Source organism: Schistocerca nitens, chromosome 2 (assembly GCF_023898315.1).
Source record: "Schistocerca nitens isolate TAMUIC-IGC-003100 chromosome 2, iqSchNite1.1, whole genome shotgun sequence".
In the NCBI taxonomy this organism is placed as follows: Eukaryota; Metazoa; Arthropoda; class Insecta; order Orthoptera; family Acrididae; genus Schistocerca; species Schistocerca nitens.
In genome coordinates, this window is record NC_064615.1 from 489,538,443 (window position 1) to 489,566,342 (window position 27,900).

Sequence of the window (27,900 nt, forward strand, 5' to 3'; positions counted from 1 at the left end):
TGCTATAAGCCAGGAAAAATCATGAGAGGAAGATGTTTAGAGTTGCAAGGCTGTTGACCAACGGGATTAAGTGTGATGTTACAGGGCCTACGTCTCATTTACCAGCTACTATAGCGGAATCACTCTGTTGAGTATAACACAGCCACAGCAGCATTAGACTGCGAAACTCTGCAGATGTTGTCCAAACAGAACCTTCCTTAACGACACCTGCGAAACCAATGCGGACCATTCATTGAGTCAGATAATAGCCGCGCTGGAGGGGCGAATTACAGCAGAGAAATTGTTGTAGCATGTAAAACTATACCGGGAAGGCAGAAATCAAACAACCGTGACCTTGAGTATCAAGGTGTCTCTGATTTTGCTCGACTTAGCCTTCATGTACGTGAGACAACGCTTCACTCAGAGACGTGATCCAAGGACGAGTCTAGTTCCAATGGACTGGATTTTCCTAGCGATGGATGCAGAATAAATTTTTGGGTTCAGGATTAATAACTGTACGTGTGTAGTAAGCAGGAATAACTAGTCCAGTGGTAATTGTATTTCCCTAAGGAATAAGGGGAAAGTAAGGGGAGAAAGCTGGTCGAAATAAAACCTGAGGGGCCGGGTCTTCTCTGTGGAGGAGGGCAGTGTACGTTGCTACGCAATTTTTAATTAAAATAACGAGCAGCGGTGGGAAAGCTGCCATGAAGTACTGCATTAGCAGCCGCAGGCTGATAGCCGCAAGTGTGGCTACATCTGGGCAGAAAAATGTTCACATAAGGGGACTTTGAAACGAGGTTAGCTGCGCTCAGTGCAAAACTGCACTGCACAGTAGTAATGACCGTAGCAGGTGATTCTATATCACCACACCAGAGGAAGTGATGTAACTAGGGGCCAGGTTTAAGCGAAACAAATGCGCTCTGAAGCGTTGTAAATATGTCTGAGTTTGAGGCAGAAGTTTTCTTGTGCTCTCTTGTCGCCAGAGCCCAGCAGGACCGTCATGGCCTCATGACAGTGAGACAATGGGCATCGCAAGCAACAGCCGTGTGTTCGAGACTGGGCTGCGTCTGCGGCCGCCAGCATTAAATTCCTCACCGAGTTTGGAGCCAAAGTCCCACCAACCCGTCGTCCGTACCTGTTGGCACTAGCACTGCGTTCCTAGTGGGACTTAACTCTGCCTCCACGCCAGCCGCCGTCTGCCTCCTGCCAGACGGCTGTGTCTCAAATCCACGTGCCGCTGCGACGACACATGCGGAGTCGAGGCACTGCCAGGGCTCCGTCTACATCTACATGGATCATCACATTTAAGTGCCTCGCAGAGGGTTCAGCGAACCACCTTCACAATTCTCTATTATTCCAATCTCGTGTAGCGCGCGAAAAGAACGAATACCTGCTGTATCTTACCGTACGAGCTCTGATTTCCCTTATTTTATCCTGGTGATCGTTTCTCCCTATGTAGGTCAGTGTCAACAAAATATTTTCGCATTCTGAGGAGAAAGTTGGTGATTGGAATTTCGTGAGAAGATTCCGTCGCAACGAAAAACGCCTTTCTTTTAATGATGTCCATCATTTCTGTGACACTCTCTCCCATATTTCGCGATAATACAAAACGTGCTGCCCTTTTCTGAACTTTTTCGATATAATCCATCAGTCCTATCTGGTAAGGATCCCACACCGCGCAGCAGTATTCTAAAAGAGGACGGACAAGCGTTGTGTAGGCAGTCTCCTTAGGAGACCTATTGCATATTCTAAGTGTCCTGCCAATAAACTGCACTCTTTGGTTTGCCTTCCCCACAACATTTTCTATGAGTTCCTTCCAATGTATGTTGTCCGTAATTTTAATACCTAGATATTCTGTTGAATTTACGGCTGTTAGATTAGACTGATTTACCGTTAACAGAAGTTTAACGAGTTCCTTCTAGCATTCATGTGGATGATCTCACACTTTTCGTTATTTACGGTCAACTGCCAATTTTCGCACCATTCAGATATCTTTTCTAAATCGTTTTGAAATTTGTTTTGATCTTCTGATGACTTTATTAGTCGATAAACGACAGGGTCATCTGCAAACAACCTAAGACGGCTGCTCAGATTGTCTCCCAAACTGTTTTTATAGATAAGGAAAATAAAAGGGCCCATAACAATACCTTGGAGAACGCCAGAAATCACTTCTGTTTTACTCGATGACTTTCCGTAAGTTACTACGAACTGTGACCCCTCTGACAGTAAATCACGACTCCAGACAGATAACTGAGGCGATATTCCATAAGCAGGCAATTTCACTACAAGCCCTACAAGCCGCTTGTGTGGTACAGTGTCGAAAGCCTTCCGTAAATCCAGAAATACGGAGTCGATCTGAAATACCTTGTCAATAGCACTCAACACTTCATGTGAATAAAGAGCTAGTTGTGTTTCACAGGAACGATGCTTTCTAAACCCCTGTTGATTGTGTGTCAATAGACAGTTTTCTTCGAGGTAATTCGTAATGTTTGAACAAAATATATGTTCCAAGATCCTGCTGCAAATCGACATTAACGATATGGGCCTGTAATTTAGTGGGTTACTCCTACTACCCTTGTTGAATATTGGTGTGACTGTTCAACTTTCCAGTCTTTGGGTACGGATCTGTCGTCGAGCGAACGGTTGTATATGATTGTTAAGTATGGAGCTAATGCATCAGCATACTCCGAAAGACACCCTAATTGGTATACAGTCTGGACCAGAAGACTTGCTTTTATTAAGTGATTTAACTTGCTTCACTACTCCCAGGATATTTATTTCTACGTTACTCATGTTGGCAGCTGTTCTCGATTCGAATTCTGAAATATTTACTTCGTCTTCTTTTGTGAAGGCATTACGGAAGGCTGTGTTTAGTAACTCATGCTTTGGCAGGACTGGCTTCGATTGCATCTCCATTGTTATCCCTCAGAAAAGGCATTGATGCCAGGATACTGACAAGGGAACCTCCCCATCGCACCCCCCCCCCCCCCCCCCCATATTTAGTTATAAGTTGGCACAGTGGATAGGCCTTGAAAAACTGAACACAGATCAATCGAGAAAACAGGAAGAAGTTGTGTGGAACTACGAAAAAAATAAGCAAAATATGCAAACTGAGTAGTCCACGCGCAACATAGGCCACATCATGGATAATGTAACATCTGGAGCGCCGTGGTCCCGTGGTTAGCGTGAGCGGGTGCGGATTGAGAGGTCTTTGGTTCAAGCCTTCTCTCGAGTGAATACTTTTAATTTTTTATTTTCAGACAATCATTATCTGTCCGTCCGTCCGTCCGATGCGAGATAACTGCGCAGTAGTACGGCGACGCTACACATGAACAAACATCGAAACACACGGCGTCAGTCGACTACAGCGCACGGAAGAGAGAGTATTCCTCGATTGATTCGTTGCAGTTTATGTGACAAACTCTTGTTTTCATCACTTTTTCGGGAGTGATTATCACATCCACAAGAAAACCTAAATCGGGCAAGGTAGAAGAATCCTTTTACCCATTCGCCAAGTGTACAAGTTAGGTGGGTCGATAACATATTCCTGTCATGTGACGCACATGCCGTCACCAGTGTCGTATAGAATATATCAGACGTGTTTTCCTGTGGAGGAATCGGTTGACCTATGACATTACGATCAAATATTTTCGGTTCCCATTGGAGATGCATGTCCTTTCGTCTACTAGTCGCACGGTTTTTCGGTGCGGTCGCAAAACACAGACACTAAACTTATTACAGTGAACAGAGACGTCAGTGAACGAACGGACAGATCATAACTTTGCGAAAATGAAGGAAGTAAAGAAAGTAAAATTTTCACTCGAGGGAAAACTTGAACCGAGGACCTCTCGCTCCGCAGCTGCTCACGCTAACCACGAGACCACGGCACTTCTCGACTCCCGTACTCCTTGACGTTTCCTATCTTGCGCATGGACTACTCAGTTTGTATATTTTGCTTATTTTTTCATTGTTCCATACAACTTCTTCCTGTTTTCTCGAATGATCTGTGTTCAGTTTTTCAAGGCCTATCCACTGTGCCAACTTATAAATGTGAGGGAGGTGCGATGGGGAGGTTCCCTTGTGAGGGCAGCTGGACGTTACTGGCGTCACGACTGTGGCCTCCAGAGGGCTCTGGTCTACCTCAAGCATTCCGCCAGCATTTGAGGGAGTCTACGCAGCATCCAGGGCGCATGCCACTGCCCATACGTCAGCACCGGCCACAGACAACTGAGTGGGGTACGTTTCCTTCGTTGAGCTGTGAACTGAATAAAAGCATTCTTTACTGTTAACAGTATTTTCACTGGGCCTACCGGCCTGTCACCATCACTCGCTCACCCCTCCGAGTGCAACTGCACACTTCAATCATAAAACAAAAGTAGATAATATTTGAAAAATGACACTTAAGATATAATAACGTAAGTAAAAATTATAATGTGACAGAAAATTATACTTTTATCTGTATATATAAGAGGCAGCCAAATGAAAGTGGGCCTGCCCACATGTTGCCAAGTTTGTTTCGCGTATGCTGCAGAAAATTCGCTGGGACGGTCTTACACATCCTCCGTAAGTCCCAATCTCCCCCAATGTGACTTTCATATTTCTAGAGGCCTAAAGAAAGACACTGTTGGCCGCCGATTTGCTGTGATCAAAGAGATGTACACCTGGGCACAACCGTGGTTCCATTGGCAACCGCAAACATTTATGCATGTAGATACTGACCGTGTTGTCTTACAGTGGATAAACATATTAACAGTTATGCCGATTAATTTTGAAATAATAAACAGTTTTCTTATTGAAACTTCCTGGCAGATTAAAACTGTGTGCCCGACCGAGACTCGAACTCGGGACCTTTGCCTTTCGCGGGCAAGTGCTCTACCAACTGAGCTACCGAAGCACCACTCACGCCCGGTCCTCACAGCTTTACTTCTGCCAGTATTTCGTCTCCTACCTTCCAAACTTTACAGAAGCTCTCCTGCGAATCTTGCAGAACTAGCACTCCTGAAAGAAAGGATATTGCGGAGACACGGCTTAGCCACAGCCTGGTGGATGTTTCCAGAATGAGATTTTCACTCTGCAGCGGAGTGTGCGCTGATATGAAACTTCCTGGCAGATTAAAACCATTCGCCCCATCAGCAACAGACTCAGGAACCAAGAGGAATTAAACGTTTACTATAGTTGGTGTTTTACAGTCCTGTGATGAACCTGGCGACTTTGCAAAATACAGTGGATAGGCACGCGCCACGGCACACGCTGCTGCAAATACATCCTTCCTTCGGGGAACCGGTAACCTTCGTCCGCAACTAATATACAGAGGTCGTTCAAGGCTTGACGTACTCCACAAACAGAGGACGCCATTCTCGAAATCGATGACCAGTCACCAATGATATTGCAACGCAGTTCCAGGTATATCGAAGACTGGTTGTTGAAGTGTTGCACGGTGAAGAGCTGCAACCATATCTCTACAGATTAACACCAGCGGCCTGAAGACTAAATCTGTACAGTTTTGTGAACGGATTTTCACCAAGTGGAAGCTAACGAACATTTTATAGATGACCTGATATGGACTGATGACTGTAGCGTCATTCGTGAAGGTATTTTCTCCACCATAATAGTCATTATTGGTGGAACACAATCATAATGTCATCCGTGAAGGTGGCTTTCAAGTACACTTTTGCATACACCTGTGGGCAGGAATCGTGGAAGGAATGCTTTTGGGTCCTTACCTATTGTCGGACAAGTTGAATGCGCCCCTGTATCGTACGTGTCTTTGCATTACTTTGCCTGATGCGCATCAAAACATTTCAGAGACAGCTGTGGTTTCAGCATGATGGTGCACAGCCACACTTTGGAATGAATGTACATAACTATCTAAATGAAGCGTTACCAGGGAAATTGATTGGTCGTGGAGGTACAATGTTATGGTCTCCAAGTTCCCCAGATCATTTTTGTTTGTGGGGACCAAATTTATAGTACTCCACCTTAGTTGTACACAACCTAATAGCTAGCGTACATGCTGCTTCGGCAATGGTATATGCAGTTGTGTTGCGTGGGGTCCAGCAAAGTATGATCTAGCGGGTGGCGAAGTGCTTGCAAGTGAAAGGTAGTCGCCTTGAACATCTTCTCTAAAATGAACGTTGCTCGTACGTGCACATACCGGATCTGTGAAAATAAGCCTAGACTACGAAAGTACAGAATTTAATTATTGAGCGTAGCATAATTTGCCGTATAGTGTGGCCTACCTCTTGGGTCGTTTGTACCTCATTGGATACAGATGATGTTACTGTAAGCACTATAATTTTCTATTGGCTTTATTTGTGCCATGGACGAAACAAAGTTGTCATTTACGTCTATAGGAAGTTCATGCTATGTCTTAATGTTTAAATAAAGGAAATAGTAACACAAAGAAATGCACAAGATACCGCATTGTTGAGGTGTAAATTGGGTACAATTTAATACTTTAACTGAAAAAGGAATTTGGCACGAACAGCGGCGAGTCTGCATATCCATTTACCACGGCATTCCCTCGTCTCACTCAACTAATGGGACAGTTCTGGTATCGTACAGAGTTCATGTTACCTGTTCTTGGTGAAACTATGCGCAGTAACAGCGTTGCCAGAGCCTCGTTTTTTAAATCGCATTTCTATTAAACCTGATGGTAGGACTAAGTTTTGCTAGACACTCTTTTGTCTGGAATTGGTATACGAATCGCATGCTGACCGCCAGGTGCGGCGTTTTTAAAAAACAGTGTGATTGTATCCCGATACCTCTTGAGCATGGGCGATCGCCCGAAAGCTGTAGAACAGCACTTCCGCTTGAGAATGGGCTATCGCCCGAAAGCTATAGAACAGCACTTGGTTCATACTGAAGGTGAGTCGCAGAGTATAAATATACAAGTACAAGGAGTGAAAATTGTCAGTCATTCTTGGTTGGGATATTCGCTATCGCTGCGACTGTAGTTCTGGCTAAAATGTCCTGTCAGTCCCTTCTACACTGGTGTGCTGTCGGTTTGTCGTTTTGTTGGATCTAAAATAATAATATACGACACAATGGTTTTCAAGATTGCCTTCCTTGACTCGTCAGTCATAGTTCTAGATCCCAGACCTGCTAAGCTTCTGTGGTTGCACTGACAATTGCGAAGTAGTGTAAATAGCGAGTATGAAACACTAATTACAATTAGTTTTGTAGAAGCCAGTTACCTTGACCTTTTCCTGTATGGATTTACAAACGTGTACCAATAAATTCTACAAGTAAATTGGGCAAAATATAAGATATTACATCCGTTTTGACTTGATGTGCTAATGTCATTGTGAAGAATAGCATACTGTTTATAATAGCCCCCCATTCGGATCTTCGGGTGACGGCTGTTCAGGAGGATGTTGTCATCAGAAAAAACAAAACCGGTGTTCTGAGATCGCAGTATGGAATGTTAGATCACTTAATCGAGTAGATAGGTTAGAAAATTTGAAAATGTAAATGGGTAGGTTGAAATTATAGTGGGAATTAGTGAAGTTCGGTGGCAGGAGGAGGAGGACTTCTGGTTACGTGAAAACGGGTTGATAAATACAAAATCTAATGAATGAGAAAATAGGACTGATGGTAAGCTACTATGAACAGCACAGTGAACGCATTAATGTAGCCAAGATAGACACGAAGCCCACGCCCACGACATTAGTATAAGTTTATATGCCAGCTAGCTAGGCATATGATCCACAAATTGAAGAAATGTATGACGAGATAAAAGAAATCATTCAGGTGGTTAAGGGAGACGAAACATTAATATGATGGGTACCTAGAGTTTGCTAGTAGGAAAAGGAAGAGAAGGAAAAATAGTAGGTAAACATGGAATAATGTGAAAAGGAGTGAAAGAGGAAGCTGCCCGGTAGAATTTTGCACATATCATAATTTAATAATCGCTAACACTTGGTTTAAGAATCGTGAAAGAAGGCTGTACACGTGAAACAGGCCTGACGACGCCGGAAGGTTTCAGATTCACTATATAATGAAAAGACAGATTTCGGAACCCGATTTTAAATTGTAAGACATTTCCAGGGGCAGATATGGATGCTGACCACAATTTATTGGTTATGAACTGTAGACTAAAACTGAAGAAACTGAAAAATGATATCAAATTAAGGAAATTGGACAGGGATACGTTGAAAGACAAAGTGGTTGTTGAGAGTATCAGATAGAACACCAGGTAACAATTGACTAGAACGTGGGAAAGGAATACAGTAGAAAACGAAGGGGGAGCTTTGAAAGATGAAGTAGTGAAGGCAATAGCAGACCAAATACGTAAAAAAGCAAGAACTAGTAGATATCCCTGGATAACATAGGAGTTATTGAAATTAACTGATGAAACGAAATAATATGAAAATGTAGCAAATGACGTAGGTGCAAGGTAATACAAACTCTAGAAAATGAGGGCGGCAGAAAGAGTAATGTGGCAAAGTAGAAACCAGAATGGCTACAGAACAAATGTGAGGATTTAGAAGCATATATCGTTAGGTAAAAGATAAACACAGCTTAAATGAAAATTAAAAAGGCCTTTGGGGAAATAGAAGCAGTTGTATGAATATCAAAGCTCAGATAGAAAACCAGCCTCAAGCAAAGAAGGGAAAGCTGAAAAGTCGGAAGGAGTATATAGGGAGTCTACACAATGGAGGTGTACTAGAGGGCAGTATCATAGAAATGGAAGAGGACGTAGACGAAGATGAAATGGAATATATGGAACTGCGAGACGATTTTGGCAAAGCACTGATGACCTAAGTCGAAACAAGGCCCTGGGAGTAGACGACGTTCCGTGAGATCTAACGACAGCCTTGGGAGACGCCTGAATCTGTACACTGAGCTAGCAGTGAAGGAAACCAAAGAAAAATATGGAGCAGGAATTAAATTCCAGGAGGAAGAAATAAAAACTTTGATATTTGCCAATGGCATTGTAATTCTGTGAGACAGCAAAGATCTTGGAAGAGCAGTTGAACGGAATGGACAGTGTAATGTAAGGAGGATATAGGATGAAAATCAACAAAAGCAAAACAAGGATAATGGAACGCAGTGGAATTAAGCCAGGTGACGCTGAGGGAATTAGCTTAGTAAACAAGACTCTGAAAGTAGTAGATGAGTTCGCTATTTGGGCAGCAAAGTAAATGATGATGGTCGAAGTAGAGAGGATATAAAATGTAGTCTGACAATGGTAAGGAAAGATTTTCTGAGGAAGAGAAATTTGAAAATATGAATATTGATTTAAGTGTTAGGCAGTCTTATGTGACAGTATTTGTGTGAAGTGGAGTCATTTTTGGAAGTGAAACATAGACGATAAACAGTTTAGACAAGTAGAGAATGGAGGCTTTTGAAATATGGTGCTACAGAAGAATGCTGAAGATCAGTTGGGTATATCACATAACTTATGATGAGGTGCTGAAAAGAACTGGGCAGAAAAGAAATTAGTGGTACAACTTGACTAAAATAAGGGATCGGTTAATAGGACACGTTCTGAAACATCAAGCCATCACCAATTTAGTACTGGAGGGAAGTGTGGAACGAAAAAGTCGTAGAGGAAGAGCAAGACATGAATACAGTAAGCATATTCAGAAGGATGTACGTTGCAGTAATTATTAGGAAGTCGCTTGCACAGGATAGCGTAGCATCGAGGACTGCATCAAACCAGTCTTCGGTCTGAAGACCACAACAACTTACAACATGTTAGGATGAAGTTGCTTCTATTGTTAGGATGAAGTTGCTCTTACTACTGTTTTGTTGACAATTATGAGCACTTCAGTATAGCGTATTTATCTTATGACTATATCAAATATCAATAAAAAAAGTCATTTGTAAGCAGACACAGTAATTTACAATTATTGAGTTCACTAGACAAAATACCAGTCACCCCATTGAAAGAGTTGTCGGACCGCTTGGAGTGTTGTAGACGGTACAGAATTTGTACCAGGCGATAAGGTGAGCTTCCAGTGCTGCTGTAAATAGCGCAGTGAAGTGGTCTGCATGAGCCAGGCGGTTGTATGGTATCAGTGCAATAAGACGCATCGACGTGGAGACTGTTGGACTTGCCCGTGACTACACCGTGGGTGAGGCTGCCCGATGTGTGTGTGTGTCAATGCGGACCGTCCAACATATATCTACGAGGAACGGTGCACTACTCGCAGCTATGTAACACGGCGTAACTGCAGTGCACGCAACAGATCCTATCCTAAAGACCAGAGAGCTCGTGCATTGTCAGTCCGTGGACAGGAAATACTGCTGTTACTGAATTCAGTTGCGCCTCAACCAATTTCTGAGCGAACACTGCGAAGGCAATTGCATGCAATGGGCATTTGGTGTCGGTGCCTTGCAAAAGGTCACTGCTCACAGAGGCAGATGCCCGGGTACTGGGTGTTTGTGTTGTACTCATTATTTCGTACTCACGACCATCATTCGTGACAGTGGTTCGATTGGACTGTGTAACAAAAATTGGACTGTGTGCAACTATGGACTTTGTACGGGTGCTGATGACCGCGTAGTTGAGCGCCCCACAAACCAAACATCATCATCAAACAGGCAAATAAAGCTGCATCTCTCAGATCAGACAACACAGAGACGGGACGCGTGTACTGTTTTCAGAAAAGTGGCGATATTGGCTCTTTTCAATTGAAGCAGCCTAATGAGATGTTTAAACTGCAAGAAGTATTCAGACTGGAAATGGATTAGTAGTAGTTTAGGGGTGATTTTTCGTACCATGACTTGGACTCAATCACTCATGATACCGTGAACATGGGACAAGATGTTATTTCAACATTCTTGGTGACGATGTGTTTTCCTTCCTTCCATATCATAACGGCGAGTATGGTGTGGACACTTGTGTCTTTCAAGATGACAGCAGCCGTGTTCACAGGTCCCCATGCTTATGTTATTGGCGCTGGTTAAGTGTTTAGGAGATCAAACAGCAAAGGTCATTACGGTCGCAGGTTCGAATCCTGCCTCGGGCATGGATGTTTATGATGTCCTTAGGTTAGATAGGTTTAATTAGTTCTAAGTTCTAGGCGACTGATGACCTCAGACGATAAGTCGCATAGTGCTCAGAGCCATTTGAACCAAGCAAAGGTCATCAGTCTCCTATCCACCCCCAGAACTGAAGTAGTGAATCCAGTCTGTCTGCGTGTAGAGTAAATCCCGTGAGCAAATGTGAGAAACTGTTCTAAATGTTTGCGTAGCGTAGAACTGAGGCTAATCGTGGTAAACAGCCCAGCATTCACCTTGTGAGATGCAGGAAACCGCTTAAAATCCACATCCAGGCTGGTTGCCACACTGACCGCTCGTCGTTAACCTGGTGGGGTGCCCCGGCGGGTATGCTAACCGTCCAGGCTAAAGGCAGTATTCCACGGTATTAGCGTGATGTCTCCTGAGGGTGACTAATATTTTTAGTGGTCATCGCATAATCTTGCGTGAGGCTCCTGTCTACACTACAGACATCGACGTCAAGGAAATGAAATACAGCTCAAGAAGTACTTAAAAACTGTTAGGATCAACAATCAATGCGCTTCCAATAAACATTTGTTATTCTGCGAGCCGGCAATCGTTAGGTTCTCAGGAGCTAAATGGATCTGTCACCATAGGAAACTAGACAATCAAAAAAAAAAAAAAAGATTAGTTGACATAAGTGCACTTGAAATAAATATATTGTTCTCAGCTTGTGTGAAAAAACTGCTACGACAGCAGTAGCTAGCTATAAGCATAGGCTCGACATGAGCGTGCGTCTAATTACACTGAATGTTTGCGTTAGAGCTACACAATGTGATCAAAAGTATCCGGACACCCCCAAAACATACGTTCTTCATAGTAGGTGCGTTTTGCTGCCACCTACTGCCAGGTACTCCATATCAGCGACCTCAGTAGTAATCAGACATGCTGAGAGAGCAGAATGGGGCGCTCTGGGGATCTCATGCACTTCGAACGTGGTGACGTGATTGGATGTCATTTGTGTCATACGTCTGTACGCGAGATTTCCATACTCTTAACATCCCTAGGTCCACTGTTTCCGATATGATAGTGAAGTGGGAACGTGAAGGGACACGTACAGCACAAAAGCTTACAGGCCGACCTCGTCTGTTGACTGACGGAGAGCGCCGACAGTAGAAAAGGGTTGTAATGTGTAATAGCAAGACATCTATCCAGACCATCACACAGGAATTCCAAATTGCATCAGGATCCACTGCAAGTATATGACAGTTAAGTAGGAGGTGATAAAACTTCGAATTCATGGTCGAGCGGCTGCTCATAAGCCACACATCACCCCGGTAAATGCCAAACGATGCCTCACTTGGTGTAAGAAACGTAAACATTGGACGATTGAACAGTGGAAAAACGTTTTACTGTGTGACGAATAACGGTACACAATGTAGCGATCCGATGGTATGGTGTAGGTATGGAGAATGCCTGGTGAACGTCATCTGCCAGTGTGTGTAGAGCCAACAGTAGTGGTGGTGTTATGGTGTGGTCGCGTTTTTAATGGAGGGGCTTGCACATATTCTTTTGCGTGGCGCTGTCACAGCACAGACCTACGTTGATGTTTTAAGCATCTTCTTGCTTCCCACTGTTGAAGAGCTGTTCGGAGATGGCGATTGCATCTTTCAACACGATTGAGCACCTGTTCATAATGCACGGCCTGTGGCGGAGTGGTTACACGACAATAACATCCCTGTAATGGACTGGCCTGCACAGAGTCCTGACCAGAATTCTATAGAACACCTCTGGGATGTTTTGGAACGCCGTCTTCGTGGTAGGCCACACCGACCAACATCGATACCTCTCCTCAGTGCAGCACTCCGTGAAGAATGGGCTGCCATTCCTCAAGAAACCTTGCAGCACCTGACTGAACGTATGCCTGCGAGAGTGGAAGCTGTCATCAAGGCTAATGGCGGGCCAACACCATATTGAATTCCAGCATTACCGATGGAGGGCGCCATGAACTTATGTCATTTTCAGCCAGGTGTCCGGATACTTTTGATCACGTAGTGTATTAACCAGCTAGCGACTAGAAGCAATCTTGAACCAGAAAACTGGTGCCGAGCTGCCCGCCACTTGTAAAACTGTCCTCACGGTCTTCATTGGTCGGCGACCTGGAAGTTCTTCATTCGTGGCAATATTCAAAGCGCGGCTTTCCCGCAGGAATTTTCGAGTGGTCGGCTTCGGCAGTCTCAATAGACCATGATACCACGATATTTGTGCCAAAAATTGTTCGGTTTACATGTCAGCTTATTTGATTTTAAGCATGAGGTATGTAATGAAATCGTTCCTAAAGCATCAGTTGATATTGAAAGTATGGTGCTGAACATAATACTGAGTAGGTCCATACTATCACTACCTGACACCGTGAAGTAGTTTTCAATACTTTAATTTAATCAAAATTGTTCTAATTTTTTCTGATTGCTGGAACCTTCAATTGACTTACAGTTATTGCTGAGACTGGAAAAGATTAACTCAGGGAACGATCACTAACCATTTTCTGAGAAATCTTTTGTCTTGCCCGAAGACTAGTTCCCGTTTTGGAGGTAATCCCTGTGAACAGTTATGGTACCGTTATTACGGCGCAAGAAAAGGTTATTAAACAGCTATGTAGTCACAGTACAATTTAACAATCTCTTTGCCTCGCTAGGATTTGGCTGAACGAAAGAAAAAAAGAAGAAAAAACAATTTCTAAGACAACGACCCATTCTCCCCACTTGCATTGGCAATGAAATATGCTGTACCCTCCATTAGCGAATAACGTTTCATTCATTAGCCCGTTAGCAACTAATTAGTAAAGAAATGTTCATCTCCTCTTATGCAGAATCATCAGATAAACAACACATAGTCACAAAAACGATACACTAAATTCTGGAGGAAGCAAATATTTCACGTTTAATTAGTGTTTCATTCTATTGTCTACCGAAAAAGAGTCGTAATTGCTCTTATCGGTTGGTGGATGCTGCAGTGCTGTAAAGACAATCCAGCATCTACAATAGTTCATTGAGAGCTAAGCAGACTGTTGTTCCCTTATACAGGTACCCATCTACACAGGTTCAGGGCACGTTGCAGAAGGCCGACGGATGGATTAACAGGCTTCTGTGCTACACAAGTTTCACTTTGCACGCGTCCTGCTAGTGCATGCGCTGGCACTAGTGCTAACGCTATCTCTGTGTAGTTTAACAGCTCTGTGACGGCGCGCTGATCAGCTTTTCACTCGAAGACAACTGTGATGGTTTACCTGGTTTGAGCTGCTGGGGTAATCAAAGCATCAACACGAACACAGCTACTCTATCAACAACACCACGTAACAAACCGCCAAGACTAGGAAATTTGTTCCATGTTGCATAATAGTACTGGAAAGAATCACTGTTACATAATTATATTGTTCTCAGTAACAAGTTCTTCAGACCTGTCATTTAAATTTCCGTTGTTGTAGTTTTTATCTGTCTAGATAAAACTTCTTATCGTGGACTCATGCCACACAAGAGTGAGACAGGTCACCTAATGTGTCCAGTGTAAAATGTATGGATTCTTGGGCTATGACGTAACCAGTGATTGTTATATTGCCGTCTGTCAGGAACGGCGCTATCAGCTTCGAACATTATGTTGAACAAAAGAAGTTCAACTAATACAATGTCGTCAGTTGTACATTGTCGGTACGTGTACTATTTCTTTAGCAGCGGCAGATAGCATCAAGGACGGAGGTTAGATCATAGTTTTAATTACAACTACCAAGGCCGTCCGCAGAAAATTTTCGAAGAAGGAGCAAAATTCTGGAATTGACATTTCTTACGTAATTGATTCGGCGAATTAGAAAACGTGTTGCGTCCCAGGATCTAAAGTTGACAAGAAGTAAATTAAACTTATTGACCCACAACCCAGTGGTATTCCTCAAATTACTATTTTTAAGATACATCAGTTTAACATTTTAACGATAAACATTTTATATTGTATATGCAAAGTACATATTTTATGCAATTAATATTAATAAAGGAGCCACATTTTTTATTCAGGAGTCCAAACTTTCATCTACATAAGATTAATTCCGGTGCATCCAACGAGTTATGAAATAAAGCTCAATAATGCTTACAAAAAAAAAATTAAATGGGGCTAGAAATGGTGTGAAACGAAAATAAAACACAACTGAGTATGTTGATTGGTTTATCTTATCACTCTGATGCTTTTTAATTTTTTTGTTTACTGGTTGACTAAAATTGAACAAAATGTGTTTTTTAAACATTTTTTTTTCTTTGTGAAGTGAAGTGTAATCTACTGTACTGTAGAACAAAACCAAACTGGTGCTTTTCATTTATTGTAATCTAGGGCCTATAACCGGCTGGATAAACGTGAGAAATGTTCCAAAACCACCCTAAAATTTACCTGTAGAATAGACCAACAGCCTAGAACTGAACGAATATAATCTTCGTCTCCATCAGGTTGTCACACCATTGTGCAGTTATACCAACTGTACAACTGAATTCGTAGCACTGTGACTGCAAGTGGCGCTTTGCTACACGCTGTAGAGATCAAAAGCTTCTAACTCTTGGAGAAGACATCCTGTCGACCCTGGTATTTCACATTTTTCTTCCTGTCTTCTAGCGCATAAAATGGAATTTTCTGTTTCTGCAGATCCATTTGAACTCAGAGATTAAGTACAGATTGCTGAGTTCTTCAGAGTCTGCTGCAATGTCTCTGCCGGGTGAAAGCGAATTCACAATTTGCAGTTCATCAGAAGATTTCTTCACCCAAAAACGGATGGTGAACTGGTATTGAGATTGTTGTGCAGCAAAGTGAGGGGGCGTGCTTGAGGAAATTGTAGGCGGATTATAGGCATTTATACTAGTGCCATGCTTATACTGTACAGGAATCTGCGCTTCAGGGCACTGGATTGGACCCTTTCTGCAGCTCGAAAAGAGCTGTGCGAGGAACAGACAGAGAAAAGACTGGTGACTATTTGAGCATTCTCCTGTACAGGTTCACACACATCTTGACTGCATAGTAGTGCCGAAACTGGCACCGCGCCGAGGAATCTGCATAATTTCTCATAAGCGCCGAGTGCTTTTTTTTTGTAAATTGACCTAAGTAACGACAATTAGTTCTACAAAAGCTCCCGTACTGCCACTAACATTAGAAAAATTAAGTGAACGGCATCAGCCGATAAACCACAGTGAAACACAAACACAAAAACTTTTGTTTTCTGGCTGTTAAAATAAGTTTTTAATTGCCGAAACGAGCGTCAGAACCGATCGAAGCCATATACCGCTTTCCTGGCAGCCAAAGAAACTGGCCATGTGACCGTTGTAAATCGAATCGACAATTTCTGTGTGAAGAGACCGTCGACGAATCTTAGACTCTGCTTTACGAATTCAAAAAAAAATTTCATGTTATCTCCTTCAATGTACTCTCCTCATCGGTCTCTACACCGCTCCATACGAATTTTCCACTGTTCATAGCAATGCTGCAGATCATTTTCGGTAAGTCCATACATTACTTCCGTCGCTTTTTCTTTTACTGCTTCAACAGTCTCAAATCTAGTTCCTTTCAAAGCTGACTTGACTTTAGGGAAAAGAAAAAAGTCACAGGGGGCCAAATCAGGTGAGTAGGGTGAATGATCTAAGATGGGAATGTTGTGTTTTGCCAAAAACGTCTTCACTGACAACGTACTGTGAGCTGGGGCATTGTCTTGGTGAAGGATCCATGACTTTTCTCTCCACAAATCGTTCCGTTTTCTCCGTACTCGCTCACGTAGGGTAGCCAGGACGCTAATGTAGTAATGCTGATTCACTGTTTGTCCCTCTGGTACCCAATCAATGTGCACAATCCCTTTGATGTCAGTTTTTGCTGACAATGGTCTGCCAGTGCGAGTGTCATCACTGGTGTCTTCGCGGCCATCTTTAAATCGTTTAAACCACTCAAACACTTGTGTTCGCGATAAACAATCATCGCCGTACACTTGTTGTAACATTACAAACGTTTCACTTGCAGATTTTCCTAGTTTGAAACAAAATCTGATGTTAACACGCTGTTCTTTCTGTACACTCAACATTTTCCGACGCACAGACAAAACGTCAACTACTTAAAACAGACGCCACGGGCAGACTGAGTGCAGGAGGCAGATGAAACTCGAGCAGTAGGTGGAGCGAGAGTCACGTGACAGGTCACGCGACTTTCAGCCTTATTGCATTCGTTTTATTGTTTCACCAGTACAAGTCCGGTTTTTTTCTAGCCACACCTCGTATAACTATTTTGGCCTGTGAGGTCCATCCCATGATGACATATTAGTTGCACAAAGGTGATGCTGTGTTCCGAGATGACAGGGTGCCTCTTCACACAGCTGGCATCTTCCAAGTCTAGTTTTGTGAGGACGAGGATGAACTGCCGCGTTTCCCCTATCCACCACAGTCACCAGATCTCAATAACTCTGAACCTTTGTGGTCTACTTTGGAGACAAGGATGCGTCATCGCTCTCCACCTCCATCACCTTTACTTTAACTTACTACTACTTTTCAGAAAGAATGATACAAGATTCCCTCGAAAACCAGTAGGACCTTATTAATCCATTCCGAGTCGACTGGAAGCTAGCCGGAAATCTGGACACCAGGTGTTGCAATCCTACCTTGTTAAGCCCTTTTTATGTGATCTGTCTTCGAGGTTTGCTTGATCTTATCTTTCAACAAGATAACGCAAGACTGTATGTTGCCTGTGCTGTCCTGATTTACCTCGATACAGATGCTGTTCGATTGTTGCGCTGGTCAGCACGATCTTCATTCACATCTCTCACCCATTGCCCACTGAAAGCATTCAGTAATGGCTAGCCAAGAGGCTGCCACTGCACCACATGCGAGCCATTGCTGTTCATGAACTCGACATCATAGAGTCGAAGCAGCATAGGGTGACGTGCCGGTGTGGTCACCTCTAAAGAAACATCTATCTTGTTAGGTACACGTGACCACTGTATTAAAAAAAATGGTTCAAATGGCTCTAAGGACTATGGGACTTAACAGCTGAAGTCATCAGTCCCCTAAACTTAGAACTATTTAAACCTAACTAACCTAAGGACATCACAAACATCCATGCCCGAGGCAGGATTCGAACCTGCGACCGTAGCAGACACATGGTTCCGGACTCAAGCGCCTAGAACCCCTCGGTCACCGCGGCCGGCCCACTGTATCAGTTAACAGCCATGCTCACCCCGCGTCGATCAGGAATTACACTGCATATAAATCTCTATATATCGCTGCTAGACTTGTAACTGCTGTAAACACATTATGCAATTTATATCTATCCCAGTCTCACAACAGATTTGTTTTTCATAAGAAATGCACGTTATTTGACGACAGTACAGAAACAACGCCGCCCGCAATGTTCCAATGGAATTGTCACTAACCTTCTATACAAATGCGTTTTCTTCCGCTACACTGGGAAAAGACACGAAGTATTCGTCAATAACTCAGTTTCCTCAGTCACATTCTAATTCTTTATCGTTACAACACGATATGATAGTACACACCAAGAAAGACTTGTGCGACGTAAACGAAAGCTGGTAGGCGTGTTTACACATCTAAAAGTGATATCTATTCAAATTTCGCGCCAGTCGCATAACAGTGGCGTTAGTAGTGGCACTATCAGGATGCAAATCAGGTTTGCTTTAAATACACGCTGTAACGGTCGTGTGCGTTAGTTACATTTGAGATTGGACGTTGTGAGTTTATGTGAGTAATGCCTTTATGGCGATAAGATGCGGTTATCAAGATCTCACCGAATTTGAGTGGGGTCGTGTAACAGGGTTACGAGAAGCCAGATGTTGCTTTTGCAGTACTGCAGAAATTCTTGGCAGGAACGTAGCCACTGTACATGATCGCTGGCAGCGGTGGGCCACGAGACTATACAGTCGCAAGAAGACTGGGCTCCGGACTGACACGTGGCACTATCGAGAGGGAAGACCACCGTGTTCGGCGTGTGGCTCTCGCTCATCACACTGCATCTGCAGCAGCAATTTGAGCAGCAGTTGGCACCTCAGTGACACAACGAACTGTCACAAATCGGTTACTTCAAGGACAGCTCCGACCCAGATGCCCTGTAGCGTGCATTCCACTAATCTCGAACCACCTCCGTTTGCGGCTTCAGTGGTGTCAAGCATGAGGTCATTGGAGAGCAGAGTAGACGTCTGTCGTGTTTTCTGATGAAAGCTGGTTCTGTCTCGGTTCAAGCGATATCTGTGTGCTCGTTAGGAGGAAGCCAGCTGAGGCTCTGCATCCAATCTGTCTGCGTGCTAGACGCATTGGGCTTACACCTGGCGTTATGGTCTGGGGTACGATATCGTATGACATCAGGAGCACTCTCGTCGTTATCCCAAGCAAACTGACTGCAAATTTGTACAATCTGGTGATTAAACCTTTAGGTCTATCATTCATGAACAGCATTCCAGGGTGTGTTTTCCAACAGGATAACGCTCGCCCACTTAAAGCTGATATAACCCAACATGGTCTGCGGCGTGTCCACATGTTGCCTGGCCTGCTCCATCACCAGATCTGTCTCCAACTGAGCACATATGGGACATCTTCGAACGAAAACTCCAATGCTATACACAAACAGCATTAACCGTCCCTGTACTGACCAACCACGAGCGATAAGCATGGAACTGGATCCCTTAAACTGACAACCGGCACAAGTACAACACAATTCATGCAAATCTGCATGCTTGTATTCAACATTCTGGCGGTTACACCGGTTATTAATGTACCAGCACTTCACATTTGCAATGGCTTATCTCGTGCTTAATTAACCTGTGGTCTTGCAATGATAATCACTTAAATATGTTACCTGGACAAAGGTATTCCCGAAATTTCATTACTCTTAGTTATTGTTTGGTGTTGCGATTTTTTCCGTCAGTGTGTATTCCTGAAAGCAAGTTACTCTATATTTACAGGTATGTACGTCGAGCGTTCCGGATAGTATCCACTTCGATACACTACACGTGTCAACCAGCTATAATGAAATACAGATTCAGATACATTAGTGCTTCATTTTTTGTCTGTAACATGGAGCCCCCGTATTTAATTGAAAATAAGATACTTAGACAGTTGTACCAGCGTTTCTGGTGATTGGCTGAAGAGTCGCTTATTCTGTATGGGTTGTTACACAAACAGCCTGCTCTATCAAGAGTGACAAGTATCCATAAAAAAAGAAAGAAAAGGGGGACGGTATAATTTCAATCAAACGCAACGTTTCCCAAAACATATCTCTGTTACGCATCTTAGCAGTGGCACAACTCGTAGTATGAAGTCAACAGAGTTTTGCTGTAATGACGTTCCACCAGTTGTACTGCTTATTCATATATTACTTGTAATGCAAAATGGATTTTTTACACTTACTTCTCTATGTCGATTTTAATGTATTATGGATACGCTTTTGGACATTATGAATACTTTGAAGAGTGACATGTTCAGAATCTTAAATACGTCATGCTATGTTGCTGGGGAGGACCCAGCGAGGTAGCGCAGTGGTTAGCAAAACTGAACTCTCTTTCGGCAGGACTACGGTTCGAATCCGCATCAGGCAATCCAGGCTCAGGTTTTCTATCGCTAAATCGCTCCAGGCGAATAACTGAATGGTTTCTTTGAAATAGGGCACGCTCGATTTACTTCCCCATCCTTCAGCAATCGTACCTTGCACTCCATTCTCTAATGACCTCGTTGTCGAACGTGACGTTGAACACTAAAATTCTTTCTTGCTTGCCGCTGGTGGAACTTATCTTAGGAATTGACTTAGTATTATATGCATACGCTTATTTTGCAATATGGGAAAAAGTGCAACATTAACAATGGAAATATAAGTTTGGAAAATCAGTCTGCAAATGAAGCTCAAGGAAAAATTGTAGCTGCTCGGTGGAACTCCTTCCCATTCAAAACAGATTTAACAGCTGCGAACACAATCCAATCATTCAACACAAGAAAATGCATCAAGGCTCAAGGAAATGAAATGATCGTGGGGCATTGACGGCCGGGAGGCCCAATCCGGGGACTTTCGGCCGCCGGGTGCAAGTCTTATGGAATCTTCCACACACACGCAAGTGTTTATGTCCATCCCGCCCTCGCCTTTCCCCATACAACGTATCCTAATCTGTATTCTGCTGAACACACCTAAGAAGACAACGAGTAATATTTGCTGCCTTGGACCCAGCTCCGATCACTATCTGTGAGCTGTGGGCATCAACTCAGTGGTCATAGCTCATACGGCTTTGTGTGTCTCGTGCAGGCCGTACTACAAAACTTCTCCGTTTATACCACTACCTAATAGCATTTTTCTGTAGTGTAACTACCCTTGAGAGTATGACACACTCATTCTGAGTTTGAAGCCAAACCACTGCAGACGGTAGATGATTTTAGGATAGAGTAGGCTCTTGGAAGACAAAATTGCCTTTTAGTTACTAGGCTCATTCTTAATGCGATCCCGACAAATAACCAACGGCTACTGCAGAGTGAAATCAGCATATTTTCCGAAATGAATCTTTCACTCTGGCGCATGTGTGTATGTGCGTGTGTGTGTGTGTGTGTGTGTGTGTGTGTGTGTGTGTGTGTGTGTGTGTGTGCTGACTTGAAACTTCCTGGTAGATTACAACCATTTACCATATCTGTACTAGAACTGGGAACATTTGCCTTTCAGGTCAGAACTCTTACCGATTGAACTATCTCGAAACGCGTACGATCTGCCCTAAGGGCTTTACTTCTGTCACTATCTCCTTTCTTCCAGAAATGCTAGTCCAGAAGAGTGTTCAAGAGAACTTCTGTGAAGTTTGGAATGTAGGAGATGAGGTACTGACGGAAGTAGAGCGGCTCATGAGATGCGCCTGGATGGCTCAGTCTGTAAGAGCGTTGCCCACGAAAGGCAAAAGTCCTAGGTTCCACTCCCGGTGCAGCACACACTAATAATCTGCCAGCAAGTTTCAACATTTTTTATTCTTCTTTCTGCTCGTTTCCTTGTCTTTTCATTAGAGAATGATTTCAATATTGTACGAAAAGGTAGACTACATAGTTCATACTTGTTCTTATGAGTCTGCATTTATTGCTTAGTTAGTTCCTTAGTTGTGAAGCCACACAGAATTAACACGGTGTGCGAAAAATGACGTGACACAGCACTAATTCTGACGTTTCAGTTGTTTTAATACCTACCATTTCTTTGAAGTGCAGGGCTACAAAAGTGTAGTTAACCAGAGCAGATAAAACCTGTGTTCCTGTAGGCGATTAATAAGCTACCGCTAAGACACAGCTTTGCTTTATGAAGCAACCGATCTCTTCGATATATTTCCTGCACGTCTCTAACATATCTATCACAAGGACAAAATATTTTGTTACTTTACTGTTATCCTAAATTGTCGATACATAAAGGTGGGCTACTTGTACTTTTGTGCACAGCACTGCAGAAAGTAAAATACATTGATCTTATCTGCACTTGAAGTAACTGGCGACCCAGCGAAACGTGTGTCGCAGTGTCCAGCAATCCTTTAATGATACGCTGCCATAGTGGACTGTCTTGCATGCTGCAAATACCTTTTTATTCAATCCAAACAGACGTCACATAGGAAATTCCTAGTCCGGAATTTGCTCCCGATTTTCTCCGCCCATACTGCTTACAAAGGCCAAGGACAGTGACGTAATTCTGTTTTTCCAAATAGGAAGGCGTGCTCAAAAGTAATGTCTCCGAATTTTTTATGTGTAAACCACTGAAGTTTCATAAATATATCACACTTTATTTACATTCTACATCTTAATTCTTCACGCTTACGTATTAATTTCTCAGCATGGTCACCCTGGTGACGAACATATTCCTCCCAGCGAGAGACAGCAAATAAAGGAATGCGCCGAGGAAACGACCACACGGAAAATTTGATCCAAGAAGAAATAGCCTTCTCATTAGAATTACTCGTATATCCTTACAGACTACATTACTCGAGAAGAATCCTTGAAATACGAAGCATACTAAATCTCAGTAAGCAGAGTTACCGGGTTAAAAATTTCGTCGCATCGTCGTGCTATGGAATATGAATACATTTTCTTTTCATGTAACCATCTAGAACACTGCGATATGTTTCTCACTGTACTCACATTTAATATGGCTTCTATTTGGGACATGAATACAGCTCACCTTCTCTAACACTCAGCATCCTTAAACAGACACTTCCCGTAACCTCTCCGATAGAATGGTCGGCAGCTCCTGGTCTACTGGTAGTGTAGCTGCCCCTAGATCGCTGTGTCCCGGGTTCGGTTCTCGGCTGGGACAGATATCTTCTTCGCTCGGGACTGTGTGTTTGTGTCCTTCTTATCATTTCCTCTCATCCTCATCACAAAGACGTGCAAATCGTCTTTATCAACCCACTCAGAACTACCGCGGTTATTGTGGCTCATGAGCTCTCTGCCGCCATGAGCTTTGGTACAGCAGCTACGTACTGAGGAGACAAAAGTCATGGGATTCCTGCTAACATCGTGTCGGACCTCCTTTTGTCCAGCGTAATGCAGCAGCTTGACGTGGCATGGACTCAAAAGTCGCTGGGAGACTCCATAGAAATACTGAGCGATGCTGCCTCTATAGCAGTCCATTATTGCGAAAGTGTTGCCGGTGCAGAGTTTCGCACGCAAACTGACTCTCGTTATGATCCATAAATGTTCGACGGGATTCATGTCGGGCGGTCTGGGTGGCCAAATCATTCACTCGAATTATCCAAAATGTTCTTCAAACCAATCGCGACCTATTGTGGTCTGCTGACATGGCGCATTGTCATCCACAAAAAGCATGTAGAAGAACTTCAGACATATGTTAGTGGCTCGAAGACTTAAATAAGAGAACCCGGTATGTTTTCCTCGACGACGAGTGTTCATCGGAGACAAGGGTATACTCAGGAGTGCCCCAGGGACGTGTGATAGGACCTCTGTTTTCTCTGTATACAGAAATGATTTGGCCGACAGAGTGTGCAGCGATCTGCGGTTGTTTGCTGATGATGCCGTGGTATTACGGTAAGGTGTTGAAGTTGAGTGACGGTAGGAAGATACAAGACGATCTAGACAAAATTTCCAGTTGGTGTGATGAATGGCAACTAATCCTAAATGTCGAAAAATGTAGGTTAATGCGGATGAGTAAGAGGATCAAAACTGTAATGTTAGGGTACAGTAATACAGGTGTCCTGCTTGACACAGTCAAGTCGTTTAAATATCTGGGCATGACGTTGCAAAGCGATATGAGGTGGAACGAGCACGTGAGAACTGTGCTAGGGAAGGCGAATGGTCGACTTCGGTTTATTGGGAGAATTTTAGGAAAGAGTGGTTCACCTGTAAAGGAGACCGCATATAGGACGCTGGTGCCACGTATTCTGCTAAAGTATTTGGGGTACATACCAGGTCGGACTGAAGGAAGGCATCCAAGCAATTTAGTGGCGGCCTGCTAGATTCGTTACCAGTAGGTTCGAACAACACGTAAGTATACTACCCGCCATTAAAATTGCTACACCACGAAGATGACGTGCTACAGACGAGAAATTTAACTGACAGGAAGGAGATGCGTTGATATGCAAATGATTAGCTTTTCAGAGCATTCACACAACGTTGGCGCCGGTGGCGACACCTACAAAGTGCTGACATGAGGAAAGTTTTCAACCGATTTCTCATACACAAACAGCAGTTGACCGGCGTTGCCTGGTGAAACGTTGTTGTGATTCCTCGTGTAAGGAGGAGAAATACGTACCATCACGTTTCCGACTTTGATAAAGTTCGGATTGTAGCCTAACGCGATTGCGGTTAATCGTATCGCGACATTGCTGGTCGAGAGCCAATGACTCTTAGCAGAATATGGAATCGGTGGGTTCAGGAGGGTAATACGGAACGCCGTGCTGGATCCCAACGGCCTCGTATCACTAGCAGTCGAGATGACAGGCATCTTATCCGCATGGCTGTAACGGATCGTGCAGCCACGTCTCGATCCCAAAGTCAACAGATGGCGACGTTTGCAAGACAACAACCATGTGCACGACCAGTTCGACGACGTTTGCAGCAGGATGGACTATCAACTCGGAGACCACGGCTGCGGTTACCCTTGACGCTGCATCACAGACATGAGCGCCAGCGATGGTGTACTCAACGACGAACCTGGGTACACGAATGGCAAAACGTCATTTTTTCGGATGAATCCAGGTTCTGTTTACAGCATCATGATGGTCACATCCGTGTTTGGCGACATCGCGGTGAACGCACATTGGAAGCGTGTATTCGTCATCGCCATACTGGCGTATCACCCGGCGTGATGGTATGGGGTGCCATTGGTTACACGTCTCAGTCACCTCTTGTTCGCATTGATGGCGCTTTGAACAGTGGAGGTTACATTTCAGATGTGTTACGACCCGTGGCTCTACCCTTTATTCGATCCCTGCGAAACCCTACATTTCAGCAGGATAATGCACGACCGCATGTTGCAGGTCCTGTACGGGCCTTTCTGGATACAGAAACCGTTCGACTGCTGCCCTGGCCAGCACATTCTCCAGATCTCTCACCAATTCAAAACGTCTGGTCAATGGTGGCCGAGCAACTGGCTCGTCACAATACGCCAGTCACTACTCTTGATGAACTGTGGTATCGTGTTGAAGCTGCATGGGCAACTGTACCTGTACACGCCATCCAAGCTCTGTTTGACTCAATGCACAGGCGTATCAAGGCCGTTATTACGGCCAGAGGTGGTTGTTGTGGGTACTGATTTCCCAAGATCTATGCACCCAAATTGCGTGAAAATGTAATCACATGTCAGTTCTAGTGTAATATATTTTTCCAATGAACACCCGTTTATCATCTGCATTTCTTCTTGGTGTAGCAATTTTAATGGCCAGTAGTGTATTACGGAAATTCTTCGGAAACTCAAATGGTATACCTGGAGCGAAGACGATGTTCTTTTCGAGAAAGACTGTTGAGAAAATTTACAGAACCGCCATTTGAAGCTGACTGCCCAACGATTCTACTGTGGTCAACATTGATTCAAATGAGCACTATGGGACTCGACTTAACATCTGAGGTCATCAATCCCCTAGAACTTAATACTACTTAAAACTAACCAACCTAAGGACATCACACACATCCATGCCCGAGGCAGGATTCGAACCAGCGATTGTAGCGGTCGCGCACTTCCAGACTGTTTGTGAGTGTATACATTAGCGACAGTTACATTGGCGTGATCTTCCAGTGGTATCTGTAAACTGCTTTACTCGATTGCTGGGAGTGCTCCACTATAAAAGCCACGGCAGGTTTAGTTCGCCATCCTTGTCCAGTTGTGGCTCTGATCATCTCAGATACCTCAGCTTCTACTAAACCTTAAGTTTGAACCTCTTCTTCACCTTCCTTCATCTCTTCGTCCTACTAACATGGGGTAAAGACTTCCCTTCTACAGGGTAAGCCTGTTGAATCTGACACATATTTTAAACAACAATATTTTGTGGGCTGCACGCGACCACAATACACTTGACTCATATCTCTGATATGCAATTTGTTCATAAGTGTGATATCTGTTTAACATTACCTACGGAAATCGACTAGCCTCACCATTATGCTACTGCATACACATGTATTAAATTTATACTAGCTAACGGTTTTATCCGTGTGTTAACGAAATCAAAATTACATTTGTAAAAGGAAATCTAGGATATTCAAAAAGGCGTGGAGCAAAAAATGCAAGAAAAAGAACAAATTTGAAAGCTATGAGTTTAAAGGTATTGTATGAAAACTTTTGAACTGCCTTATAGTTGAAGAGGACCGAATACAAAGGGAAGGACTGAGAATTAAGCTTTCAGAGTGAGTTTTCACTCTGTAGTGGAGTGTGTGCAGATCTGAAACTTCCCAGAATTTTAGAACTGTGTCCTGAATCGCGACTCAAACCTGGGATCTTTGCCTTTCCCAAGAAAGTTTTCTACCGACTGAGCGTCCATGCACGTCTCACGACCACCGCTCGCAGCTTTGGAAAGTAAGAGAGCAGTATTGGCGGAAGTGAAGCTGTGAGCTCGGATCGTGAGGCGATGTCGAATATCTCTGTCAGCTGAGTATCTGTACGCGAAAGGCAAAGATCGCAGTTTCGAGTCCCGGTCTGGCATACAGCTTTAATCTTCCAGAAAGAAAGAAATTACGTTATTTGAAGAGAAGAAATTGGCAATTCGTTACTCCAGAGATAGTTTTAAACCAATTATGTGAATTTAAAAAAAATGGTAAATGTTTTGACCCACGAAGATGGCAATAATCTACAAATATTGGTCTGGCGTCGTCTTTGAGTACCGCCAATAAGACGCTTTGTGTCGCTACCCAGCACACAGATTTGATCCATGAGGAGGGTTCGTTTCAGCGCGCTGTCTCGCACAGTAGCGCGACTTACCGACATTCAGAGCCGCCAATAAGGCTGTAGCCGTCAAAAGAGCGGTCACCATGCTGTTGCGTTCTCGCGACCACAGAGCAGTCCGCCACACACGCTGACCGGCGACGTAATGCTGCCCGCGAGCAGATGCGCCTAGACATGGGAACCCGAGCTACAAGGTTAACGACTCGCTGACGTATTACGTACATGACAAACGCGGAGAAATCACGTCAACAACTAGTAGTTAAGCACTGACAATTATGAAAGGAAATTATTGTTGCGATAAACATGAAGGTTTTTTCTAGTTCATTCTCTGACGCTTGTTTCACGCGAAATCACGCCTTTTAAATTTCTTCCTGCCTCGTATTAGCGACCAAATTCTTTGAATATTTCTAAACGCCCAGTAATTATTTGAGAAGAACATATACGAAGAGATGACTTATTTGTCTGGTGATATTTTTTAGCTTATCAGTCAGCTGTAAGGAGGTAAATGATCCCTACAAAAACTTTTGAACGCTCGATACTTGAGTGTACCATTATAAATAACCCATG

The 27,900-nt window shown here is 43.6% G+C and overlaps 1 protein-coding gene across 1 annotated transcript in view; it reads right to left on the reverse strand.

Moving 5' to 3' along the window:
* LOC126236433 (lysosomal acid glucosylceramidase-like) overlaps nucleotides 1-27,504 on the reverse strand; it is a 144,354-nt gene extending 116,850 nt beyond the window's left edge. Inside the window, exon 1 of the mRNA XM_049945736.1 lies at nucleotides 27,370-27,504. Within this exon, the coding sequence (XP_049801693.1) occupies nucleotides 27,370-27,421 (52 nt within the window). The 5' untranslated portion in view covers nucleotides 27,422-27,504. The remainder of the gene's footprint in view (nucleotides 1-27,369) is intronic.
* Between the last annotated feature and the right edge of the window lie 396 nt (nucleotides 27,505-27,900).